We start from the raw sequence: 17,503 nt of genomic DNA, 5'->3' as shown, positions 1-17,503 counted from the left end.
ATCGTAGTAGGAGTCAAGGCACTGAGCCCAGTCCCAATCCTAGACACACAATCCAAGGTAGAACATCTTATTCATTCACTTCATTCAATCATATATAATACATACATTCATATTTATTACTCACTATTAACTACAAACACATCAGAAAGGGGTTGTTTCATTCACTTCACTCCTTTCATTCATTCATCAGAAGGGCAACAACCACATCAACAAGGCGGCAACAGAGACTTGACGACAAGCCCAAACACACACACACACAGAGAGGAACACTCAATCACCCTACCCTACCCCCACCCCACCGCCCGACCAACACTCAATCAATCACTCTATCCACCCCCTTAAAGGACCACCTCTACCTCCGCCTTCACCTCCTCCATCAAACATCACCCCAAAGCAATCAAGCAATTAACTCTGACCGATTAATCAACAATCCATCCATCCATCCATTACACAAATACAACAAATACATAACAACATACATAGAAGAAGAGTGATAGATATATAATAACATGGCTTGGAACTATCTAAACTATGATATCACTCATATAGTGTTGGCTGCCCTCTACTTGGTGTTGGGGGGTGTTGCAGTATATGCCTGGTGGAATAGACCAACATCCAATGTATCACCAATTCAAAAGGTGTTCTATCCTCTAATGCTATTTGGTGTATTAGGTATGTTTGAATATTTGGAGAATGGAAGTTGGAAGTTTGGAAGTTGGCAACACAACACTAAAACATTCACTAAAACACAACTAGTTCGCGCACTATTTATGATGCTACAACCATTTATTCGAGAGAATGATATACGTCTACCAAACCAGGCGAATGTACTGCTAAACTCATTGCCATCATTCATATTCTTTAGCAACTACTTGATCGTGTTGTTCATCTGGGCCGAGATGTACTTGATCTTTGACGGCAGCTCAATGAAGGTCGTGCACAGACTGCCATGGATCTTCAACCTGATGGCCGTGTCAATGTACACCACGATCACCATCCTCTATATACTCGACTTCACAATATACCCATTGTCCTACCAGCCCATCTCAGCATTCAACGACACGATCGAATATATCATTGGCACATTCGACGGATGTTGTTTCATATTCTTGGCGCTGGCCTACTCTGTAGTGGGCACCAGTCTGATCGTCAAGTTCCGCGAGCCACATCCCAACTTCACCGAGGACAAGCGAAGAATAGTAGTTAAGCGTGTTACCGTTGTCACTCTCCTTGTATTCATCTGTTTCCTAATCCGTGCCGCCATCACTCTTTTTGCAGTCAACAAGGATAACCTAATATCAGGTGTAAGTACTTACATGTGCTGGAACAAGTCTGGAACCATTCCATCACTCACTTACTAACTCACCCAATCAATCAATCAATCAATCAATCATAGACTTGGTGGTGGTTCGATGGCGTCTACTTCTTCTCCTTTGAGATCGTTCCAATCACAATCATGCTTTATGCACTCAGGATGAACAATGGCAACAGCAGTCATTACACTTATGCACACTCGACCAACATCAAGAGACAGGATATGTTAAACATCCGATCGGCATCAGGCTCACACAACGACTATGCGCCATTACTTGGACACCATCCATAGGAATCCCAACTGACAACTCGACTTTACTGGCTGTCTGGCTGGCTGGCTTGCTGACAATCAATCCCATGGTTAGGACACTATCTGTCATACTGTCACATGGAGCGAACTCGAGTATCACGACGCCAATCAATCAATCAATCCTTCCAATCCTTTGTAAATACATCCATATTATAATTGTTAACTGACTGATTACCACTTGAATACAAGCTGGTCGTCTTCGTCTCCGTCCACTTCTTTGCTGTTGGCCACAGGCTTTTGTGTCCTCATGGCACTGCGTAGGACAGCCGGCTTTGATCTTGCATTCCATTCAATCTCTTGTTCGTCGGCGTAGACTGGATCACTTCCGTCCACAAAGTCAAACGAGGCAGACTTGCGATTCTTTAGGAATCGCTTGACAATACGATCTTCGATCGAATGGAAGGAGATAGCCACCAGATGACCATTTGGTTGTAATATCTTCTCGGCTTCGAGTAGTCCTTTGCGTACCTCGCCCGTCTCGTCATTAACATACATCCTAAGTGATCGGAAGATCCTAGAGATGGACTTTAATGCCGCGGGATATGGTATACAACTCTCTATGATCTCCACCAATTGATTAGTCGTCGCAATAGGCGCGATACTTCTTCTTCGTATGATCTCCTCTGCCACCTTCTTTGTGTGTCGTTCCTCGCCATACTACAAGTGAGTGAGTGCGTCAGTGTCAGTGCCTTGTGATTGATTGATTGACTTGCTCGCGACTATCTTACATAATACATAATGTCTCTTAACTGTCTGTTGTTGAAGCCATTAACAATTTCATATGCGGATAGCCTACTTGACTGATTGTCCATCCTCATGTCCAAGGGTCCATCCAAGTCCTTCCTGTTACCGGGGGATCATTCGGGGGGAGAGATAGGTGTTAGTGTGGCTACCTTGTCGAGCACATCAGCAAGTATGCATACCTGAATGAGAAGCCACGCTCTGCACTGTCAAGTTGATAGGATGATACGCCAAAGTCAAAGAGAATGCCGCTGATGGGGATGGTATGTAAGTTGTTCTCTTTGAGTAGGGTGGAGAGCTCACTGAATGGTCCTTGTACAGTGATCAGTCTGTCTTTGTATCGTTGTCGCAGTTGCTTGGTAAGGTTAAACACGTTGGGGTCTCGATCGATACCGATCACAAAGCAGTCTGGACATGTATCCAGTATACTAGTACTATGTCCACCCAAACCAAACGTAGCATCGATATAGCAAGCACCTGATTTCAAGTGTAGCCTATCAATGACCTGTTTCAACAATACTGGTTTATGTATATTAAAGTGTTTGCCTTGTCCCAATGCTTCGCTATCTATGTCATCATCACCAACATGGTTGTCTGAGGCTGAGGCTGAAGCTGAGGCTGATGATTTTGTTGAGAATGACGATGATGATGAGGTGAGTGTAGGGATCACATATGAAGAGTTCCTGCTAGATACTAGAGTCCTATATCTTGTAAGTCGAATCGTCAGCATTTATATGAACAGTGATTAATTGACAGGCAGTCAATCAAATGATTGACCGAAAGTTCCAACAATCTCGATTTTGCCCACAAAAATCCCCAAGTTGGTCAATTATTTAATTGAAAGAATAGCTTTATCTCAAATCCAGTCAATAAATTGATGATTTGATGATGAAACATCCTCTATAAATACCAAGAAGAATTAGTATATTCCGAATAAAATACCATCAAATAATAACAATAATTAATTCTATAATATTTTAATCACAAAATGTTCCAAAGACAAATTACCAGATATATCCAACGTTCCCAAAAGAAATGTTCCATCAACTTTGTTAGGAATTGTCAAGTACCTCTAAAGTTCCATCAAAAGGTTATCCAAAGGGTATGTTTAATAGAATTTTGTATTATTGGTGTTATACTTATTCATTCTTCATATGATCTTAGAACAAACAATTGTTTATTACAAGTGGAGTATTGAATATGAAAGATAAATTCTCCAATAGATTAATAATGCCTAGTCAGCCAACATTCAAGATGATTGATGAAAAGTTCAAGAATATGGCTATTAATGTTAAAGTCCATATCCTTTATTTATATGAAGTTTAACTTGTCCTGACATCAAGGACGACTCTATGCCATCTTGTTTATGATTCTCAATTCATATCAGCAAGAACTGTATATTATGTTACATAAAGAACTACCTAGTGGCAATAAATTAATTTGTTCATTTCCGGTTCAACAACAATTAATGTCCTCTGGATTTAATTGAAATCACATGATCAGAATGTTGGTCATGTGATCGGATATGGTGATCACGTGATCTTTATCAAAATATTCCATCATTGATCAATCAGTCAATGATATGGTATTGAGCTGTTGATCGATAATTGTGTTGATATTCTTCAAGGATACGAAGCCTCCACCTTCTAGACTCTCACATACCGCCAGATATATTGAGGGATTCTGGCGCACCCTAAGCAACGTGTACATTCGCTCCATCAATTTAAGTTGGTATCGAGAGACATTGCATAGGTTGAGGAAGTATTTGCTGGAGACCAGACCTTGTTGGAAGGAGATCTGCGTGACAGACTCGGGTATTGAGATGTACTGATTGCCATTGACCTGTGATCCAAATCCAATATGTTGTACTGTTTTGGGGATACAGCGATCGCCAAGCTTCTGCTCAAACTGTGTGCCAAATGTGATTGATGTGACACTGGGAGGGATGGCACCGGGAGGTATTGGCTGGTTGTACTTTGGTCCAAAAGTTAAACTGGTGACTGACGAGGGTATGCACGACACTACCGACTGCGTGCTTGGTGAGTGAAAGGCTTTGGGCAGGAAACTGTGGCCCTTTGTTGGCTTGGTCTTGATTGTCATATGTATCTTTTTGTTGAATGCCTTGCCGAAGGTGAGTGTTGTGATTGTGAGAGGTATGTCGCTGGGTTGTAGTGGGTCATTGAACTTGTCTGTCATTGTGAGGTGAGTGAGGTTTGATGGCAAGGGTACGGTGGGCAACAGATAGAATGATCCAATTGTGAGTGAGGTCAAGGATGATGGAAGACTGGACATAATATGTTGACTAAAGTTGTCGCGCAAGAATAGAGATTGGAGTGAGTCGGGCAGGCGGAAGTTATCCACTGGGTGATTGAACTTGGCGCCGAGATCGAGGTAGAGGAGGGTCGATGGCAATGCATTGGGTGGCAAAGGATGATTGAATGTCTTGAGAATGAGATGAGTGAGGCGGCCACCAGAGAATGAGCAGACATCAATGGGGAAGTTCCAAATACGGCCAAACTCAATCGATGTTACCGTATCTGGTAGTACGCAATGTCTAATATCAATGTTAAAGTCGTCGCCAAAGGTGATGTGAGTGACCCCATTAGGAAGAGCACCCTTGACCAAAGTAGTATTGAAGTCATGATCAAATATAACATGTCTGAGTGAGTCTGGTAACATGCAAGGTTGTAACAACTGATTGGCAATAGTGATTGTCGTTATATCCGCTTGAGGAACTGAGCTCAACTGATTGATGTCTATGATGTTCACTCATGATATTAGTTTGTGATGCTAATCAATCAATTAATCAACGATGCATGGCGGTCCTGCTCCCATACCGTATATAATGTCATAGGCTAGTTTGAGTTGGACGACATGATCCTCGGGCAGCTTGGTCCGATCCTGTCCAGTGAGATATACATGTGGCTTCCTGCATTGAATAGAGTTGATTATTTGATCTTTAAATTGTGTAAAGTAGCAAGGATGTCGACGAAACTGAGCCATCGTTGGCAAGTGTTCTGTATTAAAGTGTAATATATTGGCTCGATGATCAAACAGTTTCTTGGCTGACAATATAAACAATATCCTATCAATATTAGAGTCCAAGAATGACATTATATGCCGTAGTACAACATTTGGGAATTGTAATAAATTCATCATTATTATCTCTATTTTCTCTATTATCTCTACCTCTATTCTATCTCTTATATATATATATATATATGTTTGTATGTAGGAAGTATGTTTGTTAATCTATGTATTGTTGGGTGGTGTGTTTTGTGTAATGGTTCAAAGGAACCCTTCAAAAGGTCCTATTTTTGGAGTCCTTGTTTTTGTGTTTTGGGACTTTTTGATTTTTCATCGCGAGCCCGTTTTGGATCAATTGACGGTCAATCTTATCTCTTAGTAATGATTGGATGATTGACTGATTGACAGACTACTTTGCACATGGTTCATTAATACACATGGTTCATTTTTATTTGGTGATCTTGGTACTCTAGCAGGGAAGGGATGATTGGATACATGGTTGGTTTGATTGATTGATTGATTGATTGAATGGTTGGGATGTTGGACTGGATTATGCAAGAGATAGAGAGATCATTTGTGTGTTGGGTGTGGACCAGGGAGAGGAATATGGAGGATCATGGTCATGTCAGGTCGTCATTGCTATGGCTTTAATGTCGGGGTACTCTTAGCGTCGACGAAGAAGTTGTATACTTTGGTGCCATCCCCTCTGTAAAGAGTTGACTTTACACGGAGGGAACTCCAAAAGACTAAGGTATGGTTGGGTTGGGTTGAGATGTATGTGAGGTGGTGGCGGCGGAAGCAGATCACAACTCGTTCACTAGAGTGTTGATGCTGGGTATTGGGAATGGGTTGCTGAAGGATGGATCCTGGAAGTTGATCTTTTGACCAAGACGTGAGAGAAGCTCGCGCTCCACCTCGGTCTTCTTGGTGTAGCTGGTGTATAGCATGTGGTTGCCATCAATGTAGGTGGGCTCCAACTCAAAGTGCGCCATCGACTTGAGCTTGTCGCCTTGGTACATCTCGTTCTGGAAGACGATCTTCTTGACGCGATGATCGTGGCGGCTGACAATGTAGAGCGACAGCAGGTTGGTCGATCCCCACTTGAGACGATCGGCGCCAATACAGACGCGGGCCATTCCGTTCTTCTCAAAGTCCTTGCTCTCCAAGTAGAACTTGTTGACGGTGGGAGGCGGGATATCCTTGGTGTTGTTGTAGCAGACCATGGGCGTGGAGTCGAGCGTCATCAGTTGCTTGAGGGGCGCGCCGCGCGACTTGTCGTATAGGATGAACTCGATCACCAGCTCCTTGGTGTCGAGCAGACGGTGCGCCGACATGCCAGAGAATGTGGCCAGGCCGGTGTGGCTCACGTTGGCAATATTGTGCGTCAGGTCAAAGTCCTCGGAGTTCTTGGGCATGGCAATGACGGTGAGGTTCTGAGCGACGCCATGCTCGCCCAGTTGATTCATGAATGAGCCAGTGATGAACAGCTCGATCGATGGCACGTTGCCGTTCTGGATGAAGAATGCGGGGAAGGGTGCGGTGCTGCGCATTGAGAGCGGTTCGTTGACGTGCTGGCCAATCTTGATTGACATGGGGTCCATCTGGCGCGACTTCTTCTTGGCGGACGTGGTCACGACTCGCGTGCCCTTCTTGACGATGGAGTCGCGGGGTGGACGTCTCTTCTTCTGGTTGGAGCCGGGTACACTATTGCTGTACACGAGCTCGGGCGAGTCAGGGTCATCATTATCAGAGTTGACGTTGGTGTCGGGCGGCGAGGAGTTTTGTTGAGGGCTCAGCTCTCTACTATGATGAAGTGATGTGTAGGGAAAGGATGGAAGTGTCAAGTTGTTGTTGTTGTTGCTGTTGTTGTCTTCTCGTTTTAGATTGGTGATAAATGGTAGACTGGACGCGGAGGAGGAGAGGGAGGTGGATGTTGATGTAGATGAGGTGGAAAATGATTCGAGGGTGTCTGGTGATTTCGGTGAGGTGGCGGCACTCTGGAAGTGCGGCAGTGTTGGTTTGTTGAGTGTGAGATTGTTGCTGCTACTACTACCGCTACCACTAATGCTAATTGTGTTGTTGTTGCTGCTGCTGCTGGGGTATCCTCTGGGTGAGGTTGGGCTGTTCATCGATGTACTGCTGCTGCTACTGCTGTGATAGTTGGAGGAAATTGATGACGTCGGTGGCGGCAGGGGCGACCGCAGAATGGAGGATGGTATGCGACTGACATCGTTGCCACCGCCGCTACTACTATTACTACTACTACTACTATACACGCTGAATGGGAATTGGCCAGGTGCAAATCCACCGCGAGTTGATGATGGCGGTGTGACCAAGTTACTGAGCATTGGAAGTCTGTTCGTAGGTTCCTGATCCGCTCCCATAAATCTAGTGAATGGTAATATAGTATTCTTTTTGTTGTTGTTGATTATGTTGTTATTGTTGATGCTGCTGTGTATGTTGGTGATGTAGCCACTATCACTATGATTATTATTATTATCTATATTATTATCATTGTTATTAATATTATTAATAATATTATTTACGCCATTGTTGTTGTTATTGTTATTAGCCCTGTTTGGTGAGCTACCAGGGTTGTTATGTTTCATTGTCTGTCACCTGAATATCATATGATGTGATGTGAATGTGATTGTAATGTATAGTTGAAGTGATCGAACGATGATCAAGTGACGTGATCAAAGTTAGTGTGATATGATTGGCTGTTGAATATTAATCTCTGTTGTTGTTGGTTGTAGTCTACTATGCTAATGCTAATACTAATATTTAGTGATAGTATATGTTTGATGAATGATTGATTGATTGATGTAGATTATGGAGATGGGCTGGTTCCGCGGATGTGGCCTTAAGTAAACAAGTAGAGTAAATGAGTGTGTTAGTGGTGTGGATGAAGTGAGAGCTATCTAAGGGCGAGATTTGATGATTTTGATGGTTCGCAAGCAAGCTGGTGAATGAGGTGAGTTGGATGGATGAATGTACGTGTGTGTAGAATACAAGTTGAAGATGAATGAATGAATTGAAGGGCTTGTACCTTGAGAGTGTCAATCGATCAATGTTTCAAAGTGTCAATAATGTATGAATATAGTATATCTTGGTAAATTGATACTGTACTAATACTGTCACTCTTCTGGACGGTCCGTGTCACGTCGGGGATACCTTCTAGATTGATTGCTTTATGATAAGGGTCCACTACTGTACAGTCTAGAAAGATGTCTGCGCTTTGATCGATCAATCGATGGGGTGTTTCAGCGTGTGATGTGAGGTGCGATGGACGTGTCGATGCGCTGAGTTTAGAGATTGGATATTCGTCAATTAATTCTCTCTATGCTCCAAATGGATAGAGGCGGTGTAGAACAATGATTGAATGTTTGGATCGGTGTGTGTGTGTATGCGAGTGGATGTAAAGTATGGCAGTTGACGTGTGTCAGCAGGAAACCATGTCATACCTCAGCTTGTTGCACTTTCCCAAGTTTCTAATCACACTCACTGCCTCACAACAATGTATTCCACTGCGTCACTCACTGTCGTCAGTTTAGGATATACTTTATTAATAATAATTATGGATGATAATAAGTGTGTGTTGATGACATTAGAGCCTTGATGGTAACATACTCATCATCAGTAGATTAGTTAGTGTGTTTGGGTGAGTGATACCATGGTGTACTTCTAGATTGGCGCTTACAAGCCAAGAATCTGTCAATGGCCTAAAATAGAAAGGTGGGTTAGATGCCATGTGTCACTTGGCCATATCGCCTTGTTGTTGCCGTACAGTACCACTGTGTTAATGGACGTTGGCTCAGAGTACCACGCCCACATTAATTCATTCATTCATGAAGGCACACTAACAAACAACCTTCAAGTTGGAAATAATATTATTTCCAAAGTCAGTCCGCCGATATCTATTTCATCGTTTGTATTGGGCCGTAAAATAGTTCGTTTGCGCCCTTGACCAACCCAACTTGCTGAAAAATCCTTTGAATAAATGAACCATTAAAATTATGAGGCTCCAATTTGGATATCTCTTCTTGAACAGGGTGCACAACAGCCACCTTGCCCTCAAAGTGTCTCTTAGACATCAGACGAGAGCTCAGTGGGTTTGTGATAAAATTTAAAATCCTTCAATTGTCTTTTTGGACAAGGAATAGCATCATATGATATCATCAAGAGAGGGGGTGGTCCAAGGGTAGGGTACCAAGTGTCGCTCAACATCACATTGATCAACATTCCCTCGCTCTACAACTGGTTCGAACTCGAGCTGTGTAGATGATCGGTTCATTCCACGTAAACTTAAGGCCTCATCCCTCCTTCATAAAGTGAGACATTCTCTGGTGGCAGGTCGACCAAATCCAGCCACATTCGGATATTAGGTTAGTTGGAAGAGTTGTCTGGGGTTGGTGCGAATTTCGTGCCGATGACGAGGCATGGTGATTACAGCCTTGAACATGAATGAATGTTCGAAGTCGAACCGACGAATCCTCTTTGAGACGTCGCCGACAAACTGTTTGATTGTTGTTGGTAATAATGAATTCGTATTTGTGATCACGTGCTTGTCCTGCGTTGACCAATTACAGTTCATGCATAACACATTTATCTCTTGTAGGATGGCGTCCGTGAGCCATTAGATTACATTTTGGTTCTAAGGGCTCGTACCTTGGTGCGCCCCGGTATCCAAACTTAAGGCCTCATCCTTTGCTTTAAATGAGTCTAAATGGCACCAAGCCAATTAATTGTAGCTTTGAGGGTGACTGGAATGTTCACTGGTCCACCATCTCAACCTCCTCTTCCTCTTCGTCGGTGACATCGTCTTCATCATCAGAGTCCAGGTAGTAGGTTGATGTATGGTATTCGAATTGTTCGAACTCATATTCAATGTAGGGCAGCTCATCAGGGTAGTTCCACGATACGTACATCTCGTCTGTGTTGGCATTCTTTGCGATTGATGGCCAGTCGCTGTAGTTGTAGCCATCAAAGTAGTTGTTGTGATTCTCATTCACTGATCTCTCAAAATCCTCCTTGGATATGTTGGGTCCATAGGGCAGACTGCCCTTCTTTGTTCTCCTTTCAAGACGTTGGCGGACATCTTCACGCTTGGCTGCCGACAGCATCAGCTCCAGTCCGACGCCATAGATCGAGGGCGCCAACTGCTTCTCCTTCTCAAGGATGTATGGCGTTGGTAGGTAACTGATGGCAAAGCCACGCGGCAAGTACTTGAGCAGACGTCTCTGGTACAGACGCTCGCCTCGTATCTTGTGACCATAGTTTGTGGCAAAGTTGGCGCGGTAATTCATGGCCATCAGACCACGATGTGTAGTCCACACATTGTTACCGTCAAAGGCAAAGCACGATGCCTCAATGTCCACTCCTAGCAAAATGTCCTGGATGCCCTTGTGGTTGACGACACTGATCTGGATGTGTCTGTAGGGGTAGTGGCGACACAGCGTGATATCAGACGAGCCAACACAGATTGAGTACTTGTCATTGTCTTGGAGCGAGTTGTACAGCTGTGTGAACTTGTTCTGGATGTCATTCTCATCATTCAGGCCATAAAAGACAATGTCAATGTCTGATGACTCGAAGCCTTCAGTCTCGCCAGTGAGTGCGGTCGTCATGCCACCGCCAATGACCACCATGTTCTTCCACACATCAGGGGTAAAGTTGAATCGATCCGATGTGACTGCGGCAAAGTTCTTGAGGAATGTCTCACGGTCCACGATCGATGGCGCACCTACTGGCTTGACTGTATTGGCTGGCTGTGGCATCACGATGTTTGTGCTTGGCACATGCTTGATCTTGAACATGTTGATGTTGTCATAGACATTGAGCAAGATGTTGGTGTTGTGTGGAGGTTTGAATATGCTCTGAGGCATTGACCATGTCGAGCTCTTTGACATCCAGCAATGTCGTCTAAACATTGATTCGACTCTTTGTTGGAATGGGAAGAGATCCTCTAACGTGTCCTCATTGTACAGTGCTCCCATACTAAAGTGATCCAAAAGGTAGTTGGCAATCTCATCACCAACTGCTCTGGTGTCTGCCAGGCAAGAGTGACAAAACTCACGCAACACATCGATTGGCAACTGTGATATCTTGTCAAGGAACGACAGTTTGTCAATGAGATAGTGCTCCTTGAGCACTGTGAAACAAATGTCGCGCATTGATGGTATCTTGTTACGAAGTGGCAAGTTGTGAACGTATTGGCTGAGGTAACCTGGCTTGGGCTCAATCTTCGCAGTCTCATAGTGGACATAGTCAGTGTTGGTGAGCTCCTTATAGGTTTGCTCAAACTTTGCCTTGGCCTCCTCAGTTGTGCCAAAGGCAAAGTGATCGCGACTATACTCTGACGAACCAGCTGTTGGCAAGTAATTGAGTGAGTGAGCGATTGAGTTAGTATCCATGGTTCATTCATTCAATCAATCAATCAATATAACTACTTACGGACATGTCTATGGATAATGACCAAGTGCTCCTGATCCTGGTTGTAGGAATATGGAGTGTACTGTCGTAATAATACAACCTCTGGTGTATCATGTTGATCGTAGTGCAACAACACTGCAGAGTGATGGGCAGTGCCATAGTTGTTGTGACTCATCCTACCCGAGTCTGTGACTCCATAGTAATCCGTTGGATCAGTCTAATATGGATGAACAAAGTGAGTAATTGTGATTGTGATTGTGATCTTGCTGCCAGACACTTACATTCGTCTTGAGGAAGCGACCGAGGATTGTGAACAACTGACCACCGCGGTCTCGGTCCATTATTTCATTGATGGATATCGGCTGTGAGTAATGTTGCCTAACCAACCCGTTTAGGATGAAGGGTATATGGTTGCCAGTTGTAATCACAGGGACAAAGTCTCCGCCATAGTAGGTGTTTCCACTCTTGGGCTTTGGATTGTCAATGAGCGAGAAGTAATTCCTTGTCAATGCAATCTGTTCGGCTTCAAACTTGTTGAAGTCGCCCAGTTTGATCACAGCATCCACATGTTGTGTTTGTGATGTTTGTGATGGCAATGTCTCGCTATTGCTAAACACTCGTAGTCTCCTTTGCCATGTTGCGTGAACTGAGTCAGCCTGTGACTGATCCATTGGGAAAGTGATTACCAAATCATCACAGGTGCATCTGTTCTGCAACAAGTACTCTGGAGTCTCTTTTGATAAGTTATCAAACAGAGGCTTGTATTCATCGACCTCCTTTTGGAAGAAAGATGAGTAATATGAAGTTGTTGGTTTCATTTTATGTTATTATGTATATGTTTATGCTATCTCTATGTATTACACATTGGATTGAAGTGATGTGAAGTGAATGAATGAGTAACAAGGTGTGTATCATTCCAAGAATTCTTCAAAAGATCTATTGACCTCGATCCGGCATAGGGTTGGGTGAAGTTGTAGTATGATCAAACCTGAAGTCATTGGTCTTGTACAAGTTTCGATATGGTTAGTTGTTTATTATGTACATATGCGGAGTAACAGATGATTATCATAATCAATCATTCATTCCAAGTATCATTCATTCATTCATTCCTCTTGTTGGATTGCCATGTATGTTGACTCTGTACGACTACTACTATTCTGTTGTCCTTTGCTAAGATAGTATAACATTGCACATGTTGGTAATATCTCTAGAACAACAAAGAATATCAATACCCAATACCATGCCAGATTGAATGTCTTTGACTCTGGTTCATTCTTATTAATGCAAGTAAGTCAAGTTAATAGGTTAGTATGATTGATTGATTGATCGGAATGATTCCAATGTGAATGAACAACATACATTCAATAGTATTATACTATATACAATTAGACATGCCCTTAGAAGGAAACATAGAGAACATATCCATGTGATGGCCTTGACTTTGGTAGATTGTACATTTTTGATAAGTAGTCGACAGTCATTCATTAGTCTGTTTATCTTTAGTCCATACACTGCAAACAATCCTGCAGTCATAAAGTATAATGATGTGATGAAGCATGCTGTTACCAATTCTACAGTCTTGACCTGTCAATCATGTACATGGTTAGTGAGTGAAGACTACACTGGCATCGCAATCACTTACTGTATCTGGATTGTTTGACATTAGGAAACATCCAGTGATGGCAATCACACTTCCAACATAGAATGATGATAAAACAATCACTACTATCCTATTCTTGAAGAAGTTGGACTCTGATCCAACTGATGCCTGATAATAGAAGTCTGTCCATGATAAGAAGAACATGAAGTATGCCAAGAAGAATAGCATATCAATCATGTGATCTGAATGAGCGAATGGATGGGAGGGTGTTACGATCATTGAAGGAAGGACATGTCATTGATTAACATACCCCACAGGAGTAAGACGTTCAAAGGGAAGTTCTGTAGACTCCCACTGACTATGGATGGAGTGATCAAGAAGAATGCACCTCGAGCAAACATCACAAGTACGATCGTGGCTGTGAACACTTGCTTGGTGTTGGACCTCGAGAATCGCACGGCCTGTATGAATTGATACAATGCCAGGAATCCAATGAGAGCAAACATGCCACCAAGTACATAGTATATCGTATTGTACATTCTATATCTCTGTTAGCTATTATCTATCAGTTTAGTTACATTATAATTAATTACACTCAATGTAAGTTGTATGTGATTGTACTATGCATTGGAATGAGTGAGTGATTGATGTGATCACTCATTCTTTCACATCCCAAGCCCATTATCATCAAGTATCAATCAATACAATTGTAGTACTGCAAATGAATGATTGCCCATTCCCAACAATCCAGATACTGATCACACCAAGCCAAGCAAAACAAGCAAAGACTGATGGATGGTCGCGAGACTGAGTGCGTGGTATTTCTCGAACTCGAACAACAAGAGTCGATCATTCAATCAATCCCACCGTTTCACAACATTGTTGAATTGGAATCGGCTTTGGAAGAATCTACATATGTTATTATCACTTTACTTTAGGTATTTGATGCAGGGCTGCTGACCACCGTTGGCCTCACCAGCATGGTCCACCAACTTAAAGTGAACAGGATCGTAAACTAGATCAGGTTGTTGCAGCTTCTTGCGCTCGGCCTCCTCGACACGATGCTTCTCTAGACCAGCCCTGCGAACATCCTGATCTGCAAAGGCATCGTATACACCCTTCCACACCCTGATCGAGTTGTTAGCCTCCATCGAGTCTAACGATGGTTCAACAATCGGTTCCCTGCGCATAGTATTGTAGTTGATGAACACTGACGATTTCTATTGAGAACGACACAATGTTAGTAACAACATCCATCAGCAGCATCACGATTCAGCCAACTCAACACGTACCTTATCTTTGAGGTTGGTAATGTGAAGGGTGTCCACATGCGATCCTGTGATCTCATACAGAGTGTCCTTGCCTCTGGACACGTAGATGTGGAGCTCATGCCACTTGCCACCGAGGAATGGCTTGTCCTTGAAGTGGATCAGCGCACGATGCCCAGTCTCTGGACACATGAATGTATACTTTCCAGAGAACTCAAACTTCCATCGCAAGAGACGTAGATATCCATCTGGGAACTTGTCATTGATGTATGTGTTGTTGTGACGACCTAGTTTGATCGATGTCCTGACATCCATCTGAGCGCGAATATTCTTGCCAGTGAACACTGGTGTGATCTGTTGACTAGAATCGTATTGGATGTCATGCTTTGCATTCTCAAAGTGAAAGGCAGATATTGGTGGATGATGAGACACCTGTTCAGAAACAAACCTGGTCACATCACCTGGTATCACCTTGTTTGTCGATTCATCCATATGATGTACCTGATTATGGTACACCTCTCCAAGTGTTGGATTCAAAGGATTTCTTGGGAACTGTATAATTATGTGAGTGACTGGAATTATTCCAAACTATTATTGATTAACGATACTTACATACATTCTTGGCCATATTAGATGGAACTTGAGTACTTGAAGGAACCTCTTCTCTGGATCCTGGATTGAATCAGCTCTTAGATAATGTAAGTTAGTAAAGTTGTAGATGTCACGTGATATGAACATTGATAACCTGACCAATATTGGTGTCAGGTGACTTTATCTTAATATCAAGATCACATACATTGTCAATAGATGAGAATAAACTGCTGTGTTCTGTTGAATGGACACTAGGAATGACTCTGGCATAACGAATGAAGTTGGAATTGTGGTCTTGGTCATATCTGTTCCAACTTTGAGATTGTTCTTTATGAAGCTGTATGCCTGTTTCATTACACTCTCATTCTTCTGACCTTGGCACTGGCTTTGTCTGCCCAGACCATCGTTTGGTACCTCTTTGAACATTACTCCGTCCTCAACAGGTCCATCCTCTTCCTCATCCTCCAATATCACATTACTACTAACTGATCCAGTACTATGTGTCAGCTGACTACTATATTGTGTATTGTTATTATATAACTGATCATGTTGGGATGTTGAATGATGATGATGAGGAGTAAAAGAGATACAATGAGTTGACATGGTTATAAGATAATATTTTATGTATATGTTTAAACATGGAATAAATAATTATATTGTAATATATATTTGATATCAAAAATAATTCTGTAATTTGTTTGTTTGTTATAAACGAGTATTCATGGTTGGACAATTGGTGAAGTTGTTGTTGCACCTCAGATTGACCAAATAAGGCAATTTTCTCTTCGAACCTTTAGTCGAGGGCCTGAGCCTCTAGGAAGATGGTTTTCGAGGGGTGTGGTGCGAAGTTATAAGTCCACAAATAGTGTCCTAACAACAACATTCCTCATATATCCAAGTCTTGAATCACGTAACAACAATGTCCAGTGTCATTAGCAGAATACAGATACAGATACAAAAGTTCTCGAAGTGTTTAAAGTAATACTAAGATGTTATGTCTATTTATCTGTTCGTGGGGTCTGTATGACATTTGTTTGTTTGTTTTTTTGAGACTAAGGTCAGGTGATGACATCAAAAGTTGACCTTTAAGTCCTTGTCTTGGGGAGATTGTTTTTGACATGATGTATCTCGTGTTTCTATCAGATTGGTTCTCCCGCTGAGCGGAGCAGGAAGCCAATCAAAATAGAACGATAAGTGTTCAGACAAAGGGAAGCGACACGGCCTTTTGCACTCGTCCTATTGTTCGACTCACAAAACAATCAATCGATCACACACAAACCTTCATTTTTTAACCCTTACCTTTGAAGTGTTTGGTTTGTTTCAAAATAACCCTCACACACTTAATCTCTCTAACTCTAACACATTGACACCCCTTCTTTCCTTGCTAAACATAACACACATCACACTCTCTTTATCATTCATTCATTCATTCACACAACACCAACAACAAACCTATCATTCACACATACATCATTCATTCACTCTGTTGCTTGATTGTCAACAAATACATACACACATACACAGGTTTGATATAATATATATAAACTTAACAACTGCAGCCCGGGCTAAACAAGTGTGATGTAAGTGCACGAAACAATCAACACAGACATAGACATAGACATAGACGTAGATATAGACACAGGATCAATCACTTGACATGTCAGACACAATCACTCTTAGGTGTGCGATCGCACACCGCACATCAGACTGCCACATTCCAGTTAGTAATGAGTGGTGGTGGTGGTGGACCATCCATCATCTATCCATCCATCCATTCATCCCAGTGTCAGTTGGATGGATTGTAAATGATGTGCTCATTTTCTTGTCAATACATTATAATATATTATACACCTTTATACAACCACTCAAACATCATCATCATCAACTATCCACTTAGTTAGTGAGTGAGTGACCATCCATCAAGGTGTCTTCTAGCTATCTATTCCTATTCTATCTATCAATCACAATCAATCAATCAATCATCAAATAGATCGGTCACACATCATCACCTCCCTCAAACACATTGTTCTTTCTATCACTTGTCTCGTCTCATTCATTCATTCACTCATTCACTCACATCACACATTGATTAAGTTAACTTAGCCAGCTCATTATTAACATTCTCTCGCATTATATTATTATTATTATTATTATATATACATTTTAGATAAAGTATATATTGTTGTACTTTTAAAAAGAAGAAGAAGAGGATATTAGCTT

General features: G+C 42.2%; 7 protein-coding genes across 7 annotated transcripts; 1 reads left to right on the top strand and 6 right to left on the bottom strand.

The window, feature by feature from the left end:
* Nucleotides 1-509: 509 nt before the first annotated feature.
* On the top strand, nucleotides 510-1,606 carry SAMD00019534_112150 (hypothetical protein; the record flags this gene model as incomplete). Its single annotated transcript, XM_012893544.1, has 3 exons — nucleotides 510-672; nucleotides 757-1,304; nucleotides 1,397-1,606. The coding sequence occupies 3 exons, from the start codon at nucleotides 510-512 to the stop codon at nucleotides 1,604-1,606; spliced, it is 921 nt and encodes a 306-aa protein (XP_012748998.1).
* A 189-nt stretch (nucleotides 1,607-1,795) lies between these two features.
* SAMD00019534_112140 (hypothetical protein) lies at nucleotides 1,796-3,095 on the bottom strand (the record flags this gene model as incomplete). Its single annotated transcript, XM_012893543.1, has 3 exons — nucleotides 1,796-2,281; nucleotides 2,353-2,467; nucleotides 2,548-3,095. 3 exons carry the CDS (start codon nucleotides 3,093-3,095, stop codon nucleotides 1,796-1,798), a joined length of 1,149 nt encoding a protein of 382 aa, XP_012748997.1.
* Nucleotides 3,096-3,931: 836 nt separating this feature from the next.
* SAMD00019534_112130 (hypothetical protein) lies at nucleotides 3,932-5,044 on the bottom strand (the record flags this gene model as incomplete). Its single annotated transcript, XM_012893542.1, has 2 exons — nucleotides 3,932-3,958; nucleotides 4,028-5,044. The coding sequence occupies 2 exons, from the start codon at nucleotides 5,042-5,044 to the stop codon at nucleotides 3,932-3,934; spliced, it is 1,044 nt and encodes a 347-aa protein (XP_012748996.1).
* Nucleotides 5,045-6,201: 1,157 nt separating this feature from the next.
* On the bottom strand, nucleotides 6,202-8,007 carry SAMD00019534_112120 (hypothetical protein; the record flags this gene model as incomplete). The annotated part of the gene is made up of 1 exon (XM_012893541.1): nucleotides 6,202-8,007. A coding segment is annotated over one exon (1,806 nt), but the record flags the coding sequence as incomplete, so codon positions are not given.
* A 2,157-nt stretch (nucleotides 8,008-10,164) lies between these two features.
* Nucleotides 10,165-12,642, bottom strand: SAMD00019534_112110 (hypothetical protein; the record flags this gene model as incomplete). Its single annotated transcript, XM_012893540.1, has 3 exons — nucleotides 10,165-11,759; nucleotides 11,846-12,041; nucleotides 12,106-12,642. The coding sequence occupies 3 exons, from the start codon at nucleotides 12,640-12,642 to the stop codon at nucleotides 10,165-10,167; spliced, it is 2,328 nt and encodes a 775-aa protein (XP_012748994.1).
* A 288-nt stretch (nucleotides 12,643-12,930) lies between these two features.
* Nucleotides 12,931-13,963, bottom strand: SAMD00019534_112100 (hypothetical protein; the record flags this gene model as incomplete). The annotated part of the gene is made up of 4 exons (XM_012893539.1): nucleotides 12,931-13,098; nucleotides 13,184-13,408; nucleotides 13,467-13,666; nucleotides 13,735-13,963. Coding segments are annotated over 4 exons (822 nt in total), but the record flags the coding sequence as incomplete, so codon positions are not given.
* Nucleotides 13,964-14,353: 390 nt separating this feature from the next.
* On the bottom strand, nucleotides 14,354-15,709 carry SAMD00019534_112090 (hypothetical protein; the record flags this gene model as incomplete). Its single annotated transcript, XM_012893538.1, has 4 exons — nucleotides 14,354-14,644; nucleotides 14,717-15,244; nucleotides 15,305-15,380; nucleotides 15,489-15,709. The coding sequence occupies 4 exons, from the start codon at nucleotides 15,707-15,709 to the stop codon at nucleotides 14,354-14,356; spliced, it is 1,116 nt and encodes a 371-aa protein (XP_012748992.1).
* Between the last annotated feature and the right edge of the window lie 1,794 nt (nucleotides 15,710-17,503).

This window comes from Acytostelium subglobosum (assembly GCF_000787575.1).
Source record: "Acytostelium subglobosum LB1 DNA, scaffold: scaffold31, whole genome shotgun sequence".
Taxonomy (NCBI): Eukaryota; Evosea; class Eumycetozoa; order Acytosteliales; family Acytosteliaceae; genus Acytostelium; species Acytostelium subglobosum.
This window is presented reverse-complemented; position numbering and strand designations above follow the sequence as displayed.